The 24,421-nt window shown below is 38.9% G+C and overlaps 1 protein-coding gene across 4 annotated transcripts in view; it reads right to left on the bottom strand.

Annotated features, from left to right (window-relative positions):
* The window catches only part of CPVL (carboxypeptidase vitellogenic like), a 54,031-nt gene that overhangs the window by 21,945 nt on the left and 7,665 nt on the right, over positions 1-24,421 (bottom strand). For 2 of the 4 annotated variants that reach the window (XM_039341984.1, XM_039341987.1), the window contains exons 1-3: positions 21,862-21,982; positions 7,664-7,872; positions 6,180-6,298 (exon numbers count right to left, since the gene is read on the bottom strand). In XM_039341984.1, the coding sequence (XP_039197918.1) occupies positions 6,180-6,298; positions 7,664-7,856 (312 nt within the window). In that variant the 5' untranslated portion in view covers positions 7,857-7,872; positions 21,862-21,982. Of the gene's footprint in view, positions 1-6,179; positions 6,299-7,663; positions 7,873-21,603; positions 21,816-21,861; positions 21,983-24,421 lie in introns of those variants that run through there. The other 2 variants (XM_039341985.1, XM_039341986.1) reach the window with 2 other exon arrangements.

The following is a 24,421-nucleotide window of genomic DNA, read 5'->3' as shown; positions in this document are numbered from 1 at the left end:
TGCTGGAATTGGGTATGTCTAATTTAATGAAGAGAAGAACGAGGGGGGACATGATAGCAGTGTTCCAATGTCTCAGGGGCTACCACCAAGAAGAGGTAGTCAAGCTATTTTCCAAAGCGCCTGAAGGCAGGACAAGAAGCAATGGATGGAAACTAATCAAGGAGAGAAGCAACCTAGAACTAAGGAGAAACCTCCTGACAGTTAGAACAATTAACTAGTGGAACAACTTGCCTCCAGAAGCAGTGAATGCTCCAACACTGGAAGTTTTTAAGAAGAAACTGGACAGCCATTTGTTCGAAATGGTATAGGGTTACCTGCCTGAGCAAGTGTCTATAATGAAGAGAAGGACAAGGGGGAACATGATAGCAGTGTTCCAATATCTCAGGGACTGCCACAAAGAAGAAAGAGTCAAGCTATTCTCCAAAGCACCTGAAGGCAGGAAGAAGCAATGGATGGAAACTAATCAAAGATAGAAGCAACCTAGAACTAAGGAGAAATTTCTCGACAGTTAGAACAATTAATCAGTGGAACAACCTGCTGCCAGAAGTTGTGCATGCTCCAACACTGTTTTTTAGGTTTTTAAGAAGAGACTGGACAACCATTTGTCTGAAAGAAGGTTTCCTGCCTGAGCAAAGGGTTAAATTAGAAGACCTACAAGGTCTCCAACATCATCATTATCATCACCACCACCATCATGTTTAGTGTGATGAATATTAATCTATTTTTATTATGGTCATAATCAGAATTACAAATAAAATCCATAAAATCAATATAATAGTAAAAAATAAAAATAAAAGACAAAATAATATGTTACGATTGATGGTGGATTATCAGTGGGCAATCAGAATCTTCTTAATTTAGGAAACAATATAACATAGCAACACATTCAAAGAAATTACTTCGTACTGATCTGATAGCAGTAGTTGTATGTAAAAGATCAGTATTTACTGGATATTTTATTAGGTGATATTGAATCCATGAGTCCTTAGAGAAGATGCAATATAGGAGGATATGTATGAGCTGCAATTTCAATGGCCCCTTGTCTACCTAGGCAGAGTCTCAGCCACCAAAACTGCTGTAGGAAGTGCATTGCAACATGCTAACATTAGTATCCTTCAGATTTTTGAGCCGGTTATTTGATATAAATATCTCACTACTTCCCCTTTATGGATTACTGCCTTGTCGTGGCGAAGGGGCTTGCGTAACCCAATGAAGCTATAAGCTATGCCGTGCAGGCCACCCAAGACGGATAGCAGAGAGTTCCGACAAAATGTGATCCACTGGAGAAGGAAATGGCAAACCACTCCAGTATCTTTGCCATGAAAACCCCATGGACAGTACTAAAAGGCAAAAAGATATGACGCTGGAAGATGAGCCCCTCAGGTCGGAAGGTGTCCAATATGCTACTGGGAAGAGCAGAGGGCTAGTACTAGTAGCGCCAGAAAGAATGAAGCGACTGGGCCAAAGCCGAAAGGACGCTCAGCTGTGGATATATCTGGTGGTGAAAGGAAAGTCCAATGCTGTAAAGATTTTTTTCTCCATAGGAACCTGGAATGTAAGATCCATGAATCAAGACAAGCTAGACGTAGTCAAAAAAGAGATGACAAGACTGAACATCGACATCTTAGGAATCAGCGAACTAAAATGGACAGGAATGGGTGAATTTAACTCACATGACTATCAGGTATACTACTGTGGGCAAGAATCCCTCAGAAGAAATGGAGTAGCCTTCATAGTCAATAAAAGAATAGGAAAAGCAATAAGGGTATACAATCCCCAAAATGACAGAATGATCTCAATTCGAATCCAAGGCAAACCATTCAATATCACAATAGTCCAAATCTATGCCCCAACCACGGGTGCTGAAGAGGATGAAATTGACCAGTTTTATGAAGCCCTACAGCACCTTATAGAATTAACACCAAAAAATGATGTCCTTATCATCATGGGGATTGGAATGCTAAGGTAGGAAGCCAAAAGATAACCGGAATAACAGGCAAGTTTGGCCTTGGAGTACAAAATGAAGCAGGGCACAGGCTAATAGAATTTTGTCAAGAGAATACGATGGTCATAACAAAAACTCTTTTCCAACAACCCAAGAGACGGCTCTACACATGGACATCACCAGACGGTCAACATAGAAATCAGATTGACTATGTACTCTGCAGCCACAGATGGAGAAGCTCTATACAGTCAGTAAAAACAAGACCAGGAGCTGACTGTGGCTCAGATCATGAGCTTCTCGTTGCAAAATTTAGGCTTAAATTGAAAAAAAGTAGGGAAAAGCACTAGGCCACTCAGGTATGAACTAAATCATATTCCTGATGAATATACAGTAGAGGTGACAAATAGATTTAAGGAACTGGATCTGATAGACAGAGTGCCTGAAGAACTATGGATGGAAGTTCGCAACATTGTACAAGAGGTAGCAACTAAAACCATCCCAAAGAAAAAGAAATGCAAGAAAGCAAAATGGCTGTCTGAGGAAGCTTTGCAAATAGCTGAGGAAAGAAGGGAAGCGAAAGGCAAAGGAGAAAGAGAAAGATACACCCAATTGAATGCAGAATTCCAGAGAATAGCTAGAAGAGATAAGAATGCCTTCTTAAATGAACAGCGCAAAGAAATAGAAGAAAACAACAGAATAGGGAGGACCAGAGATCTCTTCAAGAAAATTGGAGATATGAAGGGAACGTTTCATGCAAAGATGGGCATGATAAAGGACCAAAATGGCAGAGACCTAACAGAGGCAGAAGAGATTAAGAAGAGATGGCAAAACTACACAGAAGAACTATACAAGAATGAGCTTAACATCCCAGATAACCACAATGAGATGGTCACTGACCTCGAACCAGACATCCTAGAATGTGAAGTGAAATGGGCCTTAGAAAATCTGAGCAACAACAAAGCTAGTGGAGGTGACAGTATTCCAGCTGAGCTATTCAAAATCTTAAAAGACGATGCAGTAAAAGTGCTACACTCAATTTGCCAGCAAATTTGGAAAACTCAACAGTGGCCACAGGATTGGAAAAGGTCAGTTTATATTCCAATTCCAAAGAAAGGCAATGCCAAAGAATGTTCAAACTATCGCACCATTGCACTCATTTCACATGCTAGTAAAGTTATGCTTAAAATCCTACAAGCTAGACTCCAGCAGTATGTGGATCGAGAACTACCAGAAGTACAGGCAGGATTTCGAAGAGGCAGAGGAACTAGAGATCAAATTGCCAACATACGCTGGATCATGGAGAAAGCTAGGGAGTTCCAGAAAAACATCTACTTCTGCTTCATTGACTATGCTAAAGCCTTTGATTGTGTGGATCACAACAAATTGTGGCAAGTTCTTAAAGAGATGGGAGTACCAGACCATTCATTTGTCTCTTGAGAAACTTATATGCGGGTCAAGAAGCAACAGTGAGAACTGGACACGGAACCACTGATTGGTTCAAAATTGGAAAAGGAGTCCGGCAAGGCTGTATACTGTCGCCCTGCCTATTTAACTTATATGCAGAGCACATCATGAGAAAGGCAGGGCTAGATGAATCAAAAGTTGGAATTAAGATTGCCGGGAGAAATATCAACAACCTAAGATATGCAGATGATACCACTCTAATGGCAGAAAGAGAAGAGGAACTAAAGAGCCTCTTGATGCGGGTGAAGGAGGAGAGTGCAAAAGTAGGCTTGAAACTCAACATTAAGAAAACCAAAATCATGGCATCCGGCCCTCTCAATTCCTGGCAAATAGATGGGGAAGAAATGGAGGTAGTGACAGATTTTATTTTTCTGGGCTCCAAGATCACCTCAGATGGGGACTGCAGCCAAGAAATTAAAAGACGCTTGCTCCTGGGGAGGAAAGCTATGGCAAATCTAGACAGCATACTAAAAAGCAGAGACATCACCCTGCCAACAAACGTGCGTATAGTCCAGGCCATGGTTTTCCCAGTTGCAATGTATGGCTGTGAAAGTTGGACCATAAGAAAGGCTGAGCGTAAAAGAATTGAGGCCTTTGAACTATAGTGCTGGAGAAGACTCCTGCGAGTCCCTTGGACTGCAAGGCGTTCAAACCGGTCAGTCCTAGAAGAGATCAACCCTGACTGCTCTTTAGAAGGCTAGATCCTGAAGTTGAAACTCAAATACTTTGGCCACCTAATGAGAAGGAAGGACTCACTGGAGAAGGGCCTAATGCTGGGAAAGATTGAGGGCAATAGAAGAAAGGGATGACAGAGAATGAGATGGCTGGATGGAGTCACTGAAGCAGTAGGTGTGAACTTAAATGGACTCCAGAAGATGGTAGAGGACAGGAAGACCTGGAGGAACGTTGTCCATGGGGTCGCGATGGGTCGGACACAACTTCGCAATTAACAACAACATCTCACTACTTTAAAAGGGGGAAGTTTCACAGCTCAAAAAAGCATTTCTAGGAAGAGTAATGTCCTGAATATTTTCCCAAGGGGTATACACCTATAGATACAATAATGTCTGAACCAGGAAGTCCTATTATCTATTAAGTGATACAGATCTTCAAATGAAACTATGTTGCCTGGCATATTCTTTTAAATTACAGTTCTTATAATTCTACGCTAATTAAGTAATATCACTTACCTTTTAAAAATCCTCTTAAAAAAAGCAACTGTTACAAAATAAGAGACTTTGCAAAAGTTCTATTTCCTTGAATGAATATAAAGAAAAGTCCTTGTTATCTTCTTAACAATTGATATAGTCACTAATTGTGATAAAGGAACCAACCTTATCAAATGTTTATGTATGCTTATGTCCAGAGGCAGAAATACCTCAATACAATGCTCTGTCTGTGTCAATTGTTCTTTTATAAAATTCCCAATGGAAAAAGTTAGTCTATATTTACCTACTTTTCGGTAGGCTGTAAATCCTGCTTGGTTTAGACTAGTCTTTGATGGGTTTTGAGGTAGTATCCTATTCTCTAAATGTTTCAACATGAATTGCCCTGTTCTTAATTTGATTGTTTTGATAAGGGAATGTTTTCACAGCTGCACAAAGCCAGAAGGAACCTTTTGGGCAGAAGGGAGATTTATAAATATTTAAAAAAATCAAACACCTGCACAGTCTTTTAACTGTTTATATTCAGAGAAAACAAAGTTGCAGATTTTATAGTTGAGAGAAAAAGAACAGAAAACTATAAATCGATGTTCCTAGATAATATGATCAGGTAGAACAGAACTTGATTATCTGCACAAAATTGTAGACTAACAAAATTTGCTCACAGGTAAATTAGCATAATAGAATGCAGTGTAAATCCAGAAAAATGTCTCCTCCAGAATTTCTATGCGCTGCAGTCTGAAGATAAAAATAATAAAACCCTAAGCAATTTCAGGGGTACTTATTTCATTATTCTTTTTTCATGGGCATGTGAGTAAGCCCTGGAGAAAAGCATTCAAATTCTCCTCTAAATAAAACATTATTACTGCCAATCCTTTTTTTACTTTCTCATATCCATTATATCAGATGGACTATAAATGGAATAAACTCAAGAATATTGCCACCATCATCATACCACCTGAGATTACAACTGCATTGTTAATAGAACAATGCATGTTTTAACTTTAACTTGCACTTAAGCCTTAAAATTTGCAGCATGCTAATATGCCTTTAAGAAATGTAAATCAAAGGACTTACTGGTGTAAGCTCACAGTAATTCATGCCCTTTGCAAATAGTCCTCAATAGCCGGGAGCTCAATCACATTACTCTTTCAGTTAAAAAATAATAAAATAAATCTGAGGTTGTCTTTTAAATTATCCCAATGTTATATTCAAGTTTTATTTTGTCTAAGCATCATGAGTACATGCATGTATCAAACTAATTGAATGTGCTTTACTTTCCCAGCCTTTAACATATTAACATACTATATGACACATTATGTTATTGACTGTAGTAGCCCAGGACTTTGTTCTGATATAAATCTATTCATAGCATAATAGATCTACAGTAATACAGAGATAATCATTTATCCAAAAATGATAACAAGAGAATCATTTGTCTAAAAATGATAAATGATGATATGGTGTTCTTTTTAGCACTCCTATGGGCTTAAGGTTTCTTTAAATATCAGAGGTACCCCACATCATATACAGCAACTGTCTTTTTAACGAATACCTTTCTAATCTTATCTTCTAGTTTCAAAAGATGAAAAATATACTGTACCCACCTGAGCAGGAAAAAACCAGAAGAAAAGGTTGCTATTGTGAGTTTTGTTGACTGTCAGATAGCCTGAATAACTCTTCACATGGGGTCCTGGGAGATGTTCCACTAGGCTTAATTGCCTTCCTTTGAAAGAAGGATAAATCACTGTCATTGTTTAAACTTCGAAAGATTGGCCAAGAATGCAAGAATCTGGATATATACAATATATCTAACGTGCATACAAAGTTTAACATTTTTACCCCTCCAATTATTTTAATGCATGGTTGTTTGGCTTGTCTGGATCACACTGAGTGAAGGAGAATCATCTTGGGCCACTACATATAATGTATATAATTAACAAGCTTCCTTTATCTTTTTACATTTTTTTATTATCTTGTGGAGCCACATTACCAGTTGTCCAGGGCCACATAAGGCTTGCAGGATATGGGTTGGACACGATTACTTAATGTTTTCACAGAAAAAAATATTTAATTAAAAATAAATAAATAAATATTTTATTTTTTATTATTATTTAATGTTTGTACCACTTTTTTAAATTAAGGAGCAACAGTGAAAAACATATTGTACTCTGCTTCATTTAAGTATTACGATCTGGGTTGTTTATAAATACACTTTCTCTTGCTGTAATGGTGAATTTCAAAAAAATGCTTGTTTAGGTCCCAAGAAAGCTCACTTCTGGTAATTTGCTGATAAGTAGTGGCTTAGATTGATATGACAAGAGTAAGAAAGTTTACATCCTCCTTTCCATTGGAAGTCACAGTTATACCTATTACACAATGCTTGCATTTTTAATTTAAAGCTTTAAAATGAGAAAATTTCACTTAAAAGTTGGAACAATAGTAAGTTTGCACCAGTCCCCCCCCCCCCACTAAAGAGAAGTGAGAAAGGATTCCAATTCTTCTGATTTCCTAAAAAACAGTAGCATAGCTTGGAACACAATACATTCAAAAGTTTTTGTTTTCTTCAACTTTTACCTAGATATTCAGACTGTAACATGATCTGTGGCAAATGTTAAAAAAAACAACTGGAAATCTGTCTGCATTTTTACTCTATGGACCTGGGTGGTCTACAATCCAAACAATGATAGAAAGAGAATAAATGTAAGATACATTCCTCCAATTCAACTACATTTATATAAAATTCCAGTCAAACATATTGCAAAGTTTAAAATATATTCTAAATTCTTACTATTGTAACCACTGGATTTTAACAGGGATAAGTATAAACAAACAAACATATAGCAATAGAAAAGATATAGTTTTATGCAGGCACAAGTGGGAACAGCTCCTACAAAAGGATGGAACTTGCAAAAGACACAGCTGCTTGAACAATCCAATAAAAATGCATTTTACAAAACTTCTCTTTGTTCCTTTGCACAGTCTTAGATTCATTATGTGCAGATTCTGCAGAAAAGCTGGAGACATTGGAAATATTATTTTTCTACATGATTTAAGTTTTAAAAATGTCATGTTTATAAACCAATTTTACCTTCTTCAATTTTACCACTTTCAATGTAAGGTGTTAGAAACAGTGGTTGTCCAGGATCTCCTTGTGATGGCAAAGTATGTTTTAGTCTTCTAAAAATACTTCCAATGGCATTCCGTCGTACATGGCAGCTGCTTAATTCTAAGAAGAAACTCAGGCTTAGCAAACACAGTAAAGCCGTTGTTATCTTGCACATTTTTTCACTTGGGTACCTTGAAAGAAATCATATAAAGCACTAATTAAAAATGAAAATTGGCTATAGTAGTTTTGTCAAAACAATCCAGATCCCAATCATGCCAACAATATTCCAACAGTTGGTGTCAAGGTTCTGACTAATGAAACCAAGTAAAGCAGAACTCCAAGGTTTGAACCACATGTTTATTGGATACATAATATCAGCATGGTCAAAAGTGAAACCAACTCTAAATTTTTCCCTAGAGATTCAATGTAACTAAATGTAACATTACCTTCCCCTCTATTATGCTATAAATCAGGGCTTTTCAACTGGTGGTACATGGCGTCGCCTCCCCCCCCGCGGCATCACCTTCCTCCCCCCGCTGCGCTCCTTCCCAGCTCATTTGTTTGTGGAAAACATGCTGCTTGGCAGCAGCCTCCACGAACCCTACCGAATGTGCCCTTCAGGAGGCGTGTGAAGAGCACAGGCGCAGCACAAGGCCCCGCCCTCCCCAGGGACTCATTGTGCAGCAACCGGATTGACTTCTTCTCGTGCATGCAGGTCAGCGGGATCCGTATCGCCCTTCCCCTCTCTCTTCTTACTTCACAACAAGCACTAGCCTGATAGGAGACATACCGTCCACTCCCTCGACAGGAAGGAATTTGAGATCCAGGAAGGGGTTTGAGACCACTCGCGTCGCGGCCCTGAGCGCCAACATCACAACCGCCCCTCCTTCTTTTCTCCCTTCTCTCTCTCTCTCTGTTGCGACCTCACTCTCTTCCATCGTCTTTTCCTTCACCCCGCAAGCTTGTAATACCCTCAGGGCCCTCACGTTGCCTCCCAGAGCACTCAGCTGTTTGGTGGCCAGGAATCGGAGCCGCTTAGCTGTTGGTCGGGACAATCACGGAGCCAACACCCATGCTTCCAGGTAGAACGGCACTGGCTGCTGGTCTCCTTTGCCGCCCCACATGTTGTCCTCGATTCCTCCCCCCGCCCGTTCACATTGAGCCCGCAGGGGCTTGACAAGGAAAGAGGGAGTGAAGGAGAAAGGGGCTCCTCCTCCTCTCCTAAGGTTCAAAGCATGATCAGCTTCCCAAAGGCGTCACAATCCTTACAAAAGTGGGGGGAGAAGCAAAGGGGGCGAGAAAGGAGCACCTGTCAGTGTCGGAGATGAGAAACTCCCACGCAAACCTAGGTGAAGGAGTAAAGAAAAGGAGCCCCTTTTGGGAGGAAACCACCACCTTCTTTTCCTCGGCTTTGTGCTCTCCTATTTCTCGGCAGCCGGGCTGCCAAGTCTTTGCTGGCTGGAACTCCGCATTTGTTTTGTTTTTTACTTCTCGCCTTCACGTGTTTCTGCCGTACCTCCTCAGCGTTCCCGGGAATGGGGCGGGTGGAAGAAAGCTTGGCTAGGTTAGGCAAAGAAAAACCATGGAGCCGCAAGCTAAGATCGCAGGCAGGCTGGGGAAGGGGGTGAAGAAGAGGAAGGGGATTGGGAGAGAGGAAACGCCAAGCTTGTCCTCGCCTCTCCCAAGGACGTCCTGTGCCACCTCACAGGAACACCTGGTTTCAGATTTACACTGCAAAAGTTTTTCTTGCGCAGAAGAGAGAAGAAAAACAATTGCGGAACACTCGGGAATCCCTTGCAAGGCACCATGTACCTTGGTGCTTATTTCCTAACTCCTTCCCTCCGTGTTTTCTGCTCCACCCCGAATTCGCCTACCTTCCACTCTCCTTACATCTATAGTCTTAATACAGCCCTATCTGTCTTGCTTTCAACAGCCCCTAAAATTCTTCATTCAGAAGACTAAAGTGGCGCGAATCGGCGTGCTCAGAATCGCCTACTCCGCGCCCCTGCCCTCTCGCTCATGCAAGCGAGCTGGGCAGGAGCCCAGGATTGGGGCACGCAGCTACAGCTGATCTGCGCTTCTGCAGAGCAGTCCAGAAGCGCAGATCAGCTATAGCTTTTCTCCTGGGCTCCTGCCCAGCTCACTTGCTCGCGCTTTGCTAGAAAACATGCCGCTTGCTAATTTAGCAGAAACATGAATCAGCTGTAGCCCGGCATTGATCCTGGCGCTTCTGCTAAATTAGCAAGCAGCATGTTTTCCAACGAAGCACAAGCAAGTGAGCTGGGCAGGAGCCCAGGATCAGGGCGTGCAGCTACAGCTGATCTGTGCTTCTGCAGAGCAGCCCAGAAGTGCAGATCAGCTATAGCTGCTCTCCTGGGCTCCTGCCCAGCTCACTTGCTCGCGCTTTGCTGGAAAACATGCTGCTTGTTAATTTAGCAGAAGCGCGAACCAGCTGTAGCCCGGCGCTGATCCTGGTGCTTCTATGCCCAGCTCACTTGCACGAGCAAGTGAGCTGGGCATAGCTCTCCTCTGCCTCTGCACAGGCAGGTTTGGCATGTCGCCATGGCCACCGACAGCCACGCTGGCAGCCTGTCCCTTTCTGGGCATGGAGGGGGGCGAGGAAGGAAGGGACAAAGAGGGAGGGAAGTAAGGGACAATGAGAGAGGTAAGGAAGGGAGGAACAATGGAAGGGAGGGAGGGAAGGAAGGAAGAGACAAAGAGGGAAGGAAGGAAGGAAGGAAGGAAGGAAGGAAGGAAGGAAGGAAGGAAGGAAGGAAGGAAGGAAGGAAGGAACAATGAGGGAGGAGGGAAGGAGGAAGAGACAAAGAGGGAAGGAAGAAAGGAAAGAAAGAAAGGACAATGGAAGGGAGGGAGCGAAGGAAGGGACAAAGAAGGAAGGAAAGAAAGAAGGAAGGGACAATGTTGGAGGGACGGAAGGAGGAAGAGACAAAGAGGGAAGAAAGGAAGAAAGGAAGGAAAGAAGGAACAATGGAAGGGAGGGAAGGAACGAAGGGACAAAGAGGGAAGGAAGGAAGGAAGGAAGGAAGGAAGGAAGGAAGGAAGGAAGGAAGGAAGGAAGGAAGGAAGGAAGGAAGGAAGGAAGGGACAATGAGAGAGGGAGGGAGGGACAATGGAAGGGAGGGAGGGAAGGAGGAAGAGACAAAGATGGAGGGAAGGAAGGAAAAAAGGAAGGAAGGGACAATAGGAGGGAGAGAGGGAGAGAAGGAAGGCTCCCATGCCTGTCCCACCCCCTCCACCAGAGACCCACGGATCCCCCCACATCCCCACCTGCACCCCCCACAGGCACCCTACAACCTGAGTGATGAGCCTGCCACACACCCCTGGCCATTGACTTATTTGTCAAAAAGTTGCAAAAGGTGATCACATGACCCTGGGGATGTTGCAACAATCATAAGTGTGAAAAATGGTTATAAGTCACTTTTTTCAGTGCCATTGTAACTTCGAACAGTCACTAACCAAATTGTTGTAAGTCAAGGACTTCCTGTACTTTATCATTTTTTCCCTTTTTTTTGGATCATCAAGTTTCTGACACATTTCTGGGCGACTGGTGGTACTCGGATATTGTTTTATCTTAAAAATGGTACAATGGGTGAAAAGGTTGTAAAAGCCCTGATCTAAGTCATGTAGTTGGTAAACCATAACTGAAGATGTTGTTTAGTATTAACCCAGTAATGTGGGGCTTATTTAATAAACCATAGATAAGCAAACCATGATTACACAGAATGTGTGAATTCAAATGTTAGTTCAATAAATGAGATACTATGTTCTCATTCTCATGGATAGATATGTCTTATTTTGTTATTATTCAAGAAGGGACGAGTTAGCTGCAATTGCAGGGCAACCTTGATAAAATACTTGCTGAAGGGAGCAGTGATACTCACTTAAAGATATTGTTTGTAATAAACATAACGATAAGGGGTTTAGATAGAAAATGATCTTTACATAGCATAGCATCACTTAACTCACGGGTGTCAAGCTTGCCACGCACGTGACATGTCACGACGTATCGCGACTCTTTTTGCATTGCCGGCAATGTATGGGTGCGGCTTCGATATGATAAAACTGGCCCTGGGACCGGCGGTTTGACACGTGACTTAACTAAAATTACAAAATGTGCATCATGATGTCATAATACAAGCTCCACTTCCATATTTGCATTGCTATGTCAACACAAGCATGTAACCATAGAGGTAAGCATCACAGTGCAGGTTTTGTCACGTGATACTCTTTCACCACTCCGACTATGACTTCGTGTCACTGACCTATCAGCTTTCCATTGAACCACCTGAACGTCTTTCGTCATATCTGGCAGATGAGTAAAAATAATAATTTTAGGAATTATTTGATTCAATTTCAAGTACTGCCTAACTCCAACTGACACTGTTTTCCTCCTAGCAGTTTTTCTTAAGCATAGCATTTATAATGTGTGTTTAAGGCTATGAATACTGCTCTACAAGCCTTTCTGGATGGAGATCAATATAAAATGAATGAATGCTATTAAATTTTAAATGAAAAGAATTCCCAAAAATTGATTGTACTTAGTTAATGTCATGCTTAATTCATCCTTACCTCAAGCCTCACCGTAATATGATTATATCAGTGTAGTTAACTGTGCTGAAGAAAGTTTAACTAAAGACCATATCTCATTATATTGATATCAGGAGACATCCAGCCTGCTGTGCTACACATGATCAGCTACCATTCTTTAGTGATAGAAATAAGACTTTGTTTGAAGTGAGAAATGCAACACCCTACTACTGATATATCTTAGGCATATGAAAGCTACTCACCTATGTCATTAGGTTTTTCCAAGATATTAACTGACAATAATATTGTCTGTTAATGGATTGGTTTTATTCTGGATTTTGTTTGGGTTCATAAGCTACTTCTATATTCAGTTTAAATCAAAATATTAGTATGATTAGTAATAGTAATGGTTACCTGTGCTTGATGTGTCACTAATGGGCTCAGGGGGAATATTGAAACATTGTTAGTTTTAGTTTTTTGTCAGCGAAGTTAAATATTTTAAGGAGTTATGCTTGCTATTAAAATCATTTAGAAATGAAAAGTACAAAATTGGATCTGCAGTCATACTGGAGAGAAATGACTTTTTAATCAGAAATGCTTTTAGACTTCTAGGTAATTCTACCCAGGAAACACAAATGAAACCAAGAAGACCAAATTCAATCAACAGCTATTCCAAGTGTACAGTGTTGCCTTCTATTATACGAATGAAATGGAATGGAATGGAATGGAATAGAATAGAATAGAATAGAATAGAATAGAATAGAATAGAATAGAATAGAACAGGGGTAGGCAACCCAAAACACTCAAAGAGCCACTTGGACCTGTTTCCCACCAAAAACAAAACACCGGGAGCTGCAAAACCCTTTTGATATCTAAAATGAAGATAACACTGCATATATCCTTTTTTACCTTTATTATAGGTGTGTGTGTGTGTGTACACACACACACATACACACGTTAAAAATAAAAGTAAAAATATGACTTGGGAATATCCATACTATTAAAACAATGATCACCAAGAGAATACTTTAAGAGAATAAAATTACATACACACAAAGGTAAAAAAAGGATATATGCAGTGTTATCTTCATTTTAGATGTCAAAAGGGTCTCTCTCTCTCTGTCTCTCTCCCTCTCTATCTGCCCTTGGTCTGCCACTCCTCTTCCCCCACTCTCTTTCTTTCTCTCTCTCTTTCCCCCCCTCTCTCTCTCCCCCTCCCCCCTCTCTCTCTTTCTCTCTCTCTCTTTCTCCCCCCCCCTATCTGCTGCTCACCTAGCAAGCTTCAAGCTGTTGTCCAACAAGCTCAGGGGTAAGCAACCTCGTCTCTTTTATGACTCATGGACTTCAACTCCCAGAATTCCTGAGTCAGCCTAGCTGGGCTAGCTAGCTCTCTCCTGCCCTTCCTGCTTCCTGCAGAGACGCAGCAAAGGGAGGAGCTCCGCCCAGTAAGCTTTTCAGCTCCTTGGAGAACACTGTGAGTGCACTCTGTTTTACACACACACACACGCACACAAAAACACAAACACACACACACACAGAGAGAGAGAGAGAGAGAAGCAGGAAAGTGTAATTGCCTTTCTCTGTCTCTGTCTCTCTCTGCAAATCAGAGGAAGCTGGGAGCCACAGGGGAAGGCTCAAAGAGCCGCATGCGGCTCCGGAGCCGCAGGTTGCCGACCTGTGGAATAGAATAACAGAGTTGGAAGGGATGTTGGAAGTCTTCTAGTCCAACCCGTGCTCAGGTAGGAAACCCTATACTATTTCAGACAAATTGTTGTCCAATCTCTTCTTAAAAACTTCCAGTATTGGAACATTCACAACTTCTGGAGGCAAGCTGTTCCACTGGTTAATTTCCACTGGTTGACTGGTTAACCTGTGATTTACCAGTACTACACATCAAAATAATGTACCTCTTCTCAGTTAAACAAATTTTGAAAGAGGAGTTGTCAAATGGATAATCTTTGTCTTAAATTAAAATCATCTTAATGATTCTTTATTAAGGTGATTTTAATTTAATTAAGCTTTTATGTGAAAGGGTTAACATCCTAAGGACTTTTTGAAAATGTAACGTAATTGTCAGAAGATGGTATTAAAAGTTATTTATGATTGCTTTCCATATTGTGCCACAAACAACTAATCCAGGACCAAGAGATTTCTCACTTCTCTGGTCCCAATAAGATATTATTCTTTTCGACAATTACCAGATTTGAAAGAGTAAAGGCAGACTTTTAAATAACACTGATCCTATGAAAAAAAATCTTTCCTGTGTTTTGTCATACATTCATGTGAAATGGTAAGCTTGTAAATTATTGCTTAAGTTGCATTAATTTACAATGAGGAACTATGACCATAAAAAATCAACAACAGAATTTAGTGTGTAAGATTGTTGAGCAATTTTCCCAACTTCTTCAACAACCTTTTAGCCCAACTTCCGGTGAAAAGATGGTCAACTGATGACATGTCCAGGGAAGGATCCCTGAATGGATTTTCCCTGAGCTGCAGCCTTTTCAATTTACCAACAGAAGCAATCAGCATTCCTTTACTTTATATGACTCTCCTGACTTAGGGAAAATACAGCAAAGGTCTGCAAGTAGCTTCAGGGGCTGTATTTTGAAATAGCTTGCATGCTGAAAGCTGGGGGTGGGGAGAGGGGCTGCAATCAGTTCGTTGTTGAAGAAGCAGCTGTTTTGGAATTTTTTTTGTCAAATGGACAGTAAGTTGTGCCTTTCTATTTATTAAGCTAAAAGTGGCTATCGTTAGCCATAGCCTGTTATTCCTTTTTGAAGATCTGCGCCATTCTTGGGATTTCTTCATTGTTAAACAACAAGGAAGAAGGTTACAGAAGGCAAGTTAAAATAAAGAAGTGTAGAGTGTCCTTTTTAAAAAAAAGGTTGATGGAGAAATATAAGGACAAAAAGTTGTGGTTCCAGTTTATCTGTTTGCTATGGATGGCTATAACTTTCCTATTTTTATGATTCCTGATTGGCCAGTAATTCTTAAGTGACTTACAAAAAACCTAGTCTTTGACTAAAGAGGGAGTTAAGAAGATAGAGGAGCAAATTATTAGATACTTACCGGTATTTGAAAAATCTTTAAATAAAATCCATCAGTTCTTAGATCAGCTATGGTCCAAGGATATTAAAAAACAAAACCCTCTCAAACTACTTCAGTGATGCAATACGTACAAAAAGACAATTTCATAAGTAGCTGGCAATGCAGAGGAGTCAATTGCAATTTTGGAATATAAATCTGACACCAATTTTTATTATGATGGTTTAAATACAAACTTCCCAAAACAATTGAAAGAGGAGCTTCAAGAAAATCTGCAACTTTTATTTTAAATGGACAAATTTGGGAATTTTCCTTATGGACATTAACAAGGTTGAGAAATCCTTGAGAAAAAGAGAAGCTTATAACTGCTTGACAAACATTCCAGAGAAGAAAAAGATTTTATTCCATGAAGACAAGCTGGAAGGAGTGACTTAAACTAAATGAGTCAATTGGAATTAGGATGGATCGGTCTGATATTTGTAATTGAAAGAAAGTCTTAATCTAAAATTTGAAAATGTATTTTTCCTTTATATATAATACTTAAGTAATTTTTAAAATTTGTAAAATATTATTGAAAGTGTAATTGAAAGTATCTATCTTAAGAGAAAATTAGAGAAAAATATGTATTAGCTTAAAGAAAAGTTTAGAGTTTTAAAAAGAATGTGTACAAAAAGAAAAAATTACTCTAGAGGGTAATTGGAAGGAGTAATCTAAATTTAATGAGTTAATTAGTGTTAGTTGGAATTTTATTAGTCTGAAAGAGAACTTTAAAGTATGTGTGTTGCAAGGAAGTTAAAAAAATGTATTAGAATGTTTTGATTTTAGAAATGTTTTTTAAAAAAGTTTAGTGTTTTAATTATTATTAGAAATGGAGGGAACAAAGCATTTTTCCTTTAAGGTTAAAGGATCTGAAAGAATAGAGTGAATTTTGTTAATATAAATGGACAGTTTATACAGATTATTAAGTGCAAATGGAAATACATATTATTTCTACAGCAAGGAAGATAAAGCAGAAATGGTTAAATTGATTATTTTATTCAGGGAGGAGAGTATATTTAATTATGTTTTTTACGTTGATATGACTTCTGGATTTTGTGCTTGTGGTGAAAAAAATGAAATTTTAACCGGTTTTGCCGATTAAATAGGTTTGTTATTATAGAAATGGCTAATTATATGCTAATGTGTAAAAGTAAAAAGTTGAGGCTATAATATTGTTATCTTGTACTGTGTTAAAATGAGTCCGAAGTCAACACTTTTTGCTTTTTTCCCTTGTACTTCCTATTTTCTTTCCTCCTCTTTTTCCTTCCCTTAATTTCCTATTTTTATTTTTCTTTGTATTTTATTCATTGATAAAGCAATAAAAGTCATGCGATAAAAAAACCTTTTAATCCAAGGAAATATCTATCTTGACAATCCTTAGTGGCACATGTTTTATACTTGTGCCAAAACTATATAGAAAGGTTATACAAAGTTATTCTAGTAGATTTATTGCCACCTATGGATTATATCTGTAGCACATTCTTGATTATTTAATATAATATTTGCAAACTGGGTTCATATATAGTATTGCACTGAGCTGTAATGTGGTTTGCTTAATTTAGCCTACTATATAAACTAACTTACTGTAATTGGTCACAAGTGGTTTATTCATATTAACTGCAGTCATATCATACTTGAAAACCAAACTATATTATATATATCCTGTCTGAGTCCAGACAAAAATTTCTTAGCAAAATAGCATAGTTAATAAATTATCAGGGGGATTCGGATTCAAATCCAGCAATTCTTATATAGGGAAAATTCAAGGAAGGCTAATTAGCACCTCAAGTGAATTGAACTACAATACATGCTATTGGTATTATTAATATCGGGAAGTGGTAAAATTATAAACCTCTAAAACATTCCAGGATTGGGGAAAAAAATACTTGTTAAGCAAATTCTTTCTTTTATTTTCTTTAGTATATTTCTGTATACAATTGCTTATATATGTATACAACTGCACCACTGGATTAAATTGGTACAGAAATAGAAGTATTAAACCCAGAGAAAGAGGTATGCATTTCAAATTCCCCTTAGAGTTTTCAAATATTATAGATAATTCAAGTGGTATTGATTTGCCAAATATTATGGTTATATGATCTCTTATTTCACTTGGTATAGTAGAATATCCAATCAAAAAATGAGAGATACAGAAGCAGAAATAATGGTGCTAAAAGTGTATTAAGACATTAATTCCAGTTATTTAAAATAAATTATCAGGCATATTGGTAATGTATTAAAATAATTCCTAACTGGTTGCGATAAAAAAGATAATGAGCACAATTTCTGAGTTGGGACTATAGACAACTAATCTGAAATGGCATCCAAAATATGTTTTTTCTGGAATCATCTGTTAGGCTAGACCAGGGGTAGGCAACCTTGGCTCTTTTATGACTCGTGGACTTCAACTCCCAGAATTCCTGAGCCAGCCCACGAATTCTGGGAATTGAAGTCCAGGAGTCATAAAAGAGCCAAGGTTGCCTACCCCTGGGCTAGACAGCTATTTCATGCCCTTTCAAGGTTTTCACTTGTAGGATATCCTTGATATGGCCTGCACCCAGGGAGATGTAATGGAAAAGATACTATACATATGAAAAACTCCATGAATTCAATTCCTACAATTCAATTCAGTTCAGTCCTACACAGGACAATCAAGCAATTAGACAATGTAGATCACTTTTAATTTTTGACATTAAATGTAATAGTGGATAGTGCTGATGCTTTCTCTAGCTGCCAGCATTTCTATTTTACTATTTTATTATTTCTGTTGGCTTTTGAAGAAGTTATGCAAACCTGAAATTATATTATATTCTTTGTCTAACAAAGTCTGAAAACATCTGTTGCATCCCGTTTATGTATAAGCAAGGAAAGCTCTCCAAATGGATTTATTGTGGCAAGCTCTCAAGATAGCCGGTGTGTATGTGTAACAAAGAGAAAAAGATTATTTTTATGATAAAGAAACTAAAAAAGGAGACAGTTTTCATCACAGTATTTTAAGACTGTTTAAAATTGCATTTTGCTTGGTGTTGATCTAGACTAATCTTTCAACCAAATATAAAAATCTTTCATATTTGCTGGTGGGAGGAAAAAGAAATTATGAAAGCGAAGAAAATGTAAGAAGCATGTTTTTTTCATGCTACAGTCAAAAAAACATCATTAGCAAGCAGACTCTTTCGGTTTTAGACACAAAACTAATAACATTTTAAAACTGCACAATTATTTGATATTTTTGTTCCTGCCTAGCCTTTAGATTAATTCACATGTGCTAAATTATCAAAACAAATATATAGCAATTTTTCTCAACTGGTGCTTGCCAGATGTGCTAAATACTGAGTAGTTCATGGAAACATTTGGAAGGTACTCCATTGGGAAAGGCTAATGTAAGAGAAATATACACATATCAACCAGTTTGATCAATCTGCTTTTTTTCCATCCCAATGAAGCATACGGCTACCCAAATAAACTGAATGAACTTTTTGACTAATATATAAAAACTATCATGGAAAGAAGTATAAGTTCTGATCATATTGTAAATGGTACTCCCCCTAGTGGCTGATTTCTATCCAGGATTTTTATTTTTCCTTGTCAAAATAGTTTTTTGCATTTTGTAATCATGCTACTTCAATGGTGATATAATCAATCAATGGCAGGAAATCTTGTAATAATTTGAACAATATGTATGGTCATTTACCCTCATAGTCAAATTCAGAGAAGAGCAAGAAGGCCATTATGGCAACATGATGTCTTCTTATTTCTGATTCAATATCATCCCTTAGAGGTTTTATCCCAAAATTACTTATGTCTTAATGCTACATGTTAAACCTTGGTGTCGAAATTTCAATAAGTCACAACTGACTTTGCCCAAACCATGTAAACTATAGTGTGGTTTAGAATTGTATATGAATTCTATATTTGCCAAGCCAGGCAATATTCAATTCTAAAGCGCTCCTTTGCATTTTTTCCAATTCAAACCAATCCATCTAATTTTGGGGAAACAGTCTAAAGAACTTCATATTCTTTTTCATGGAACAAAAGTTTATAATACCTGCTTCCTATCCCTGCTTTTCATTCCTTATAGTCTCCCTCTTAATTTTCTTTTATTAGGAAACCCCAGTCATCAAGTTGAAAATTTCCCTCATCACCAAAAGCCAGCTCTTTATTTGAACTTCCAAATATATTTAATATCTTTAACCTCTAAATACTGGTAGCCCTCGACTTACAATCACAATTGAGTCCAAAATTCCCATTGCTAGGAGAGACTATTAAGTGAATTTTACTCCATTTTATGAACTTTCTTACCACAGTTGTTAAATGAATCACTGCAGTTAAGTTAGCAACATGGTTGTTAAGTGAATCTGGCTTCCTCATTGACTTTGCTTATCAGGAGATTGCAAAAGTTGACCACATGACCCCAGGACACAACAACTGTCATAAATATGAGTCAGTTGCCAAGCATCTGAATTTTGATCACATGACCAGAGGGATGCTATAATGATTGTGTGAAAAATGGTCATAAGTCGCTTCTTTCAATCCCATTGTATCTTTGAATGGTCACTAAATGAACTATTGTAAGTCAAGGACTATCCGTATATTACTTTTATGAGAATCAGTTTAACATAACAGTTCTCACTTTAAAATCAGAAAGTTGGCCCAATAGGGACATTTCTTTCAATATATAGCAATCAATTCTGTTTGTAACAGAAAATTGAGTAAAATGTTATCAATGGCTCTGAAATGCACATGTAAAAACAGAATTGTTTTCATCTAAAGGGATTTTGAAATGGTACATACACTTGTGCAAGGACAGACAAGAAAAAGACTTGAGATCAACCACAAAAGCTCCAAATAACTGCTCTTTGTAAGGAGACCACAGTCTCTGGCAGGTTAAGCTTATTGCTCAAATAGTCTAATGCCCAAAACATGATAAGCAGTTTTAAGGACACTGAATTTGCTTCCTTTTCTAATCACTTTCAGAAATCGCTTGTTAACTGCTTTTCAGCTATTAGGAATCTTTGGATACATGTGTTTACAGCACCTGGCAAGTTTCCTATAATCCTTAGGAAACCAAGCTTTAACAAGGTTAGAAATATTTTTTTAATAAACAGCAAAAGGTTAAATCAAACTCTATAATTTTAGAGAATTATAGACAAACTATCAGATAAATTTGAAATAAGATTTTGGAATTAATTATAAAAATCTTTCCTATGGAAAATACTTTTCTTTTGAATTATTTAAAAAAAACTAAAGTACAACTTTATAAATTGGAAACTAGAGGAAACTAGAAGGAATTAAAAGCTAAGGGGAACACTCAAACTCAACTTACTAAGACAAAATGAAGCAAAATATTTTAACATTGGAGATATTGAAGGACATTGCAAGTTCTATCTAGTCTTAAGCATGAAAGCTGCTGGATGATTTGGTACCAATCATTTTCTCTCAGCCTAATCTACCTCACAGGATTGTTGTGGTGGAAAATAAAAGAAGGAAGGAATATTAGATATATACACTATACTGAGTTACTTATAAACTAACAAAGACAAGAAAAAATATAATAAATAATTTGAAAAATCAAGATTGTTAGAAGTAAAAGGAAGAAATAAAAAGTTGGTTTATTTGGGATTAAAATAGATGCTATCTTACATAACTTTTAATGGACTTTTGCTGTTTTTGTTTATAGATAAGAAATGGCATATGAGAAAGAGAGATCATTTATTGTATTTTAAGAAAAGTGATCAGTTAGTAAAATTGTATTTCCTGTGAAGGAGAAAAATCACTTCTTTATATATTTATTTTTCTTTACTTATTAAAACAGGTCAATCAATTTAAGCTGGTATTTAATAAACCAGTTATACAAGGAAGCTTTTCAACCTTATACAACTTCTGCAAATCTTGCTTCCTGTCACAAATGCCATTAAAGCATAGTCACTCTTAAAATGTATTGCAAACCACCGTATTTATTAGGAAATCCCCATTCATCTCAATAGAATCTGAGTAGAATAATATGCTCATCGTGGTCAATGTTGAATACATTTATTCTGAATAAATCGAATCATGTTTTCTCTATTTGATCCAGGCCTCTTTCAGGGCCCTCTCGGGGCTTTCTCCACAGGAGGAAAATAAGAAAAACGACAGTTACAAAGCTGGGTTTTTTTCTCCTCGTTCCATAATTAAACCTAATTCTGCGAAAATAATTGCTAACTTGGGAACGTCTTTCCAATCAGATTGGAAGACCTAGGCAAACCGCAGCGGCGTTCCTTTTCTAAATTAACCACGATAATTCCGCATACCTTGCACCAGGTTTTCCCTATCCGCGCGGAGGCAATCCTGCGCTTCGGTATAGTTCTGTCTTTCACAGATCTGGGCAAGGCAGCGCAAGTGGAGCGGATCCAATCAGCATTTGGAATCCAAGCAAAGTCTACCGTTCCCTCCCTTCCCGGGTATTATTCCATCCCGGTTGTTCTTCCATGACAGCTGGCTGCCCTAATTTACAAGAGTCTGAACTCATTCCTATAATTCTAATACACCAATATATCGACTTCACTCACCAGCTTCAAATGATCTGAAATTCTGGAAAAAGCTAACAGCAGTTCCTTTAGCCTATCATAGCTCTATCGCTGAAATGAAAGGCGGGTGCAAAACAATCAGCCTGCCCATTTTTTAAAGCCGTGGCGCACGCCCTTCCTTAAAGTGAAACGGACTTCCCAACGCCGGAATAGGTTTCAAATCTTCAACTTCTCGTTAATAATTCGTGTCATGTTTTTGTGCAGGGATCACCAGATCTGGGCTGCCATCGGAAGACAGCAAGCTGTACAGAAAATAATAATAAATGGTTTGGATTTTAGCAGCTCAGATCTGGTATAGCAAAACTAAACCAAAATTAAAGTAAAGGAGCATAAATACATTAGAAGCTGCATTGTGGATAATTACTTGTTCCAAAATAATGAAGTATTTCCTATATTGGTCACATAGTGCACAATGCTAAGGTGCAAGTGATCTCTGTCTCCTAGTTTTTGGTGATGGATTTGTATGGAACATATAGCTCAAGCCCCATTAGATTATTAGAAGTGCAGTGCCACATAACAGTGTAATGAATTCAATTTGCCAAACGAAGATCAACAGAATAAGCCAGGGGTCTTCAAATATGATCCTTTTATGACTTGTGGATGTCAACTCCCAGAGTTCCTCAGCCAGCATACCTGGAATAAGTAGAGGCTTATTAGGAAGAGCCTTAAGAATGGATTTCAAAATGGGTAAGTAAATAAAATCCAAGGTTGTAACTGTTGTGTCCTGAGCCTGCAAATAAGCAGGCTCGGGACGTTGCAAGGTCCTGGGCAATTGCAAAAGCTGCCCGCAACCAGACTGAGTGACGCTGGCCTTGTGCGCACGTGCAAGGCGCGAAAGCACTCAGTAATTGTTGCCAATTTGTTCGGGTCTCTGAGTTGTTAAGAGAGGCTGTGTGCCTCGTAGTTTTGCCAGATTGGAAAAAGCTATTACTAATAAAAGACTGCTATGTTCAAGATGAGCCTCCTCACTCTTCATTACTCTCAGGATGTAACACTGGTGACGAGGATGGGATCCTGCAAAGACTCACCTTGAAGTCCTGAAGAGGGGGAAGTCGGCGTTGGAAGCAGCGTCTCAGTCCTATCAGTACAGCATTGCTGAAGGGTGAGCTTGGCTGAATAACCCTTTCCCCCCCCCCCCTACATTAGAAAGAATAGAGAGAAAATGGCGAAGATTGGACGTATTTCTGAGTTTGACATTGCTCATCCAGAAAGATGGGACTCTTATGTTGCCAGGGTGGAAAATTATTGTAGAGTAAACCAAATAAGGGAAGATGGATCAAAGGCTGCAACGCTGTTGTGTGTTTGTGGTCAGGAGGCATTTGAAATATCTGAGAACCTAGTGGCCCTTGCACCTATAGAGTCGGTTATGTTTACTGACTTGAAGAAATTGTTAAAGCAGTGGTTCTCAACCTTTTTAATGCCGCAACCCCCCCCCAACTAATCAAGGAGAGAAGCAACCTAGAACTAAGGAGAAACTTCCTGACAGTGAGAACAATTAATCAGTGGAACAGCTTGCCTCCAGAAGCAGTAAAAGCTCCAACACTGGAAGTTTTTAAGAAGAGACTGGACAGCCATTTGTCCGAAATGGTGTAGGGTTTCCTGCCCGAGCAGGGGGTTGGACTAGATGACCTCCAAGGTCCCTTCCAACTTTACTACTATTATTATTATAAGTCAAGGACTACTCAACCGGTCGTAAGTCGAGGACTACTCAACTGGTGCAGCACCGTTTGCAGAATGGGACTTTTGGCGGGCTCAGCAGGGCAGAGACAGCCTGGACAATTCCTATTGGCTTTTGAAAGCCAATAGAATTAGACTCTATTCAAGAGAGTCTATTCTATTAGCTTTCAAAAGCCAATAGAATAAAAGGGAGTAGCACAGCTAAGGAAAAGAGAAAACAATGGCGGACTGTGTTTGGCGACCCCGTGAAATGGTCGTTCGACCCCAAATGGGGTCCCTACCTATAGGTTGAGAACCACTGTGTTAAAGGAACATTTCCAGCCCAAATTGTCTGTGATTGCATGGAGACACACATTTGAGCAAAGAGATCAGAGAGCAGGTGAATCTGCTAAAGACTTTATTACAGCCTTAAGGAGAGCAGCCAAGCCTTGTGAGTTCAAGGATCTGGAAGAGAGGCTGCGAGATCATTTCATTTGTGGTTTAAGAAACAGAGATCTGCAGCAGAAACTTTTTGCCAGAGAAGATATTTCCTTCCAAGATGCTCTAAGGGAGGTGACGGCTGAAGAAGCAGCTGGAGGAGCTGTAAGGTCTCTACGGCCTACCAGAAACATTCCTGAAACGGCAACTGTCATCAGGAAGACATCAAAGATGAATTAGACACAGATCCTGAAGACGAGGTGAATAGACTTTACCTGCCATTGTGGAAGAAGCAGAAGGGGCGTCTGGACAAGGCCACTACAGCCATCAAATGCTTTGGATGTGGTGGAAGCCACAAGAGAACTGAGTGCAGATTCCAGTCCGCCATATGCAGAGGGTGTGGAAAGAGAGGCTACATTGCAGCCATATGCTTGAGTCAACAGAAGGT

The sequence above is a fragment of the Crotalus tigris genome, unplaced genomic scaffold, assembly GCF_016545835.1.
Source record: "Crotalus tigris isolate CLP2741 ecotype Arizona unplaced genomic scaffold, ASM1654583v1 scf7180000017774.6281472, whole genome shotgun sequence".
Lineage (NCBI taxonomy): Eukaryota > Metazoa > Chordata > Lepidosauria > Squamata > Viperidae > Crotalus > Crotalus tigris.
This window is presented reverse-complemented; position numbering and strand designations above follow the sequence as displayed.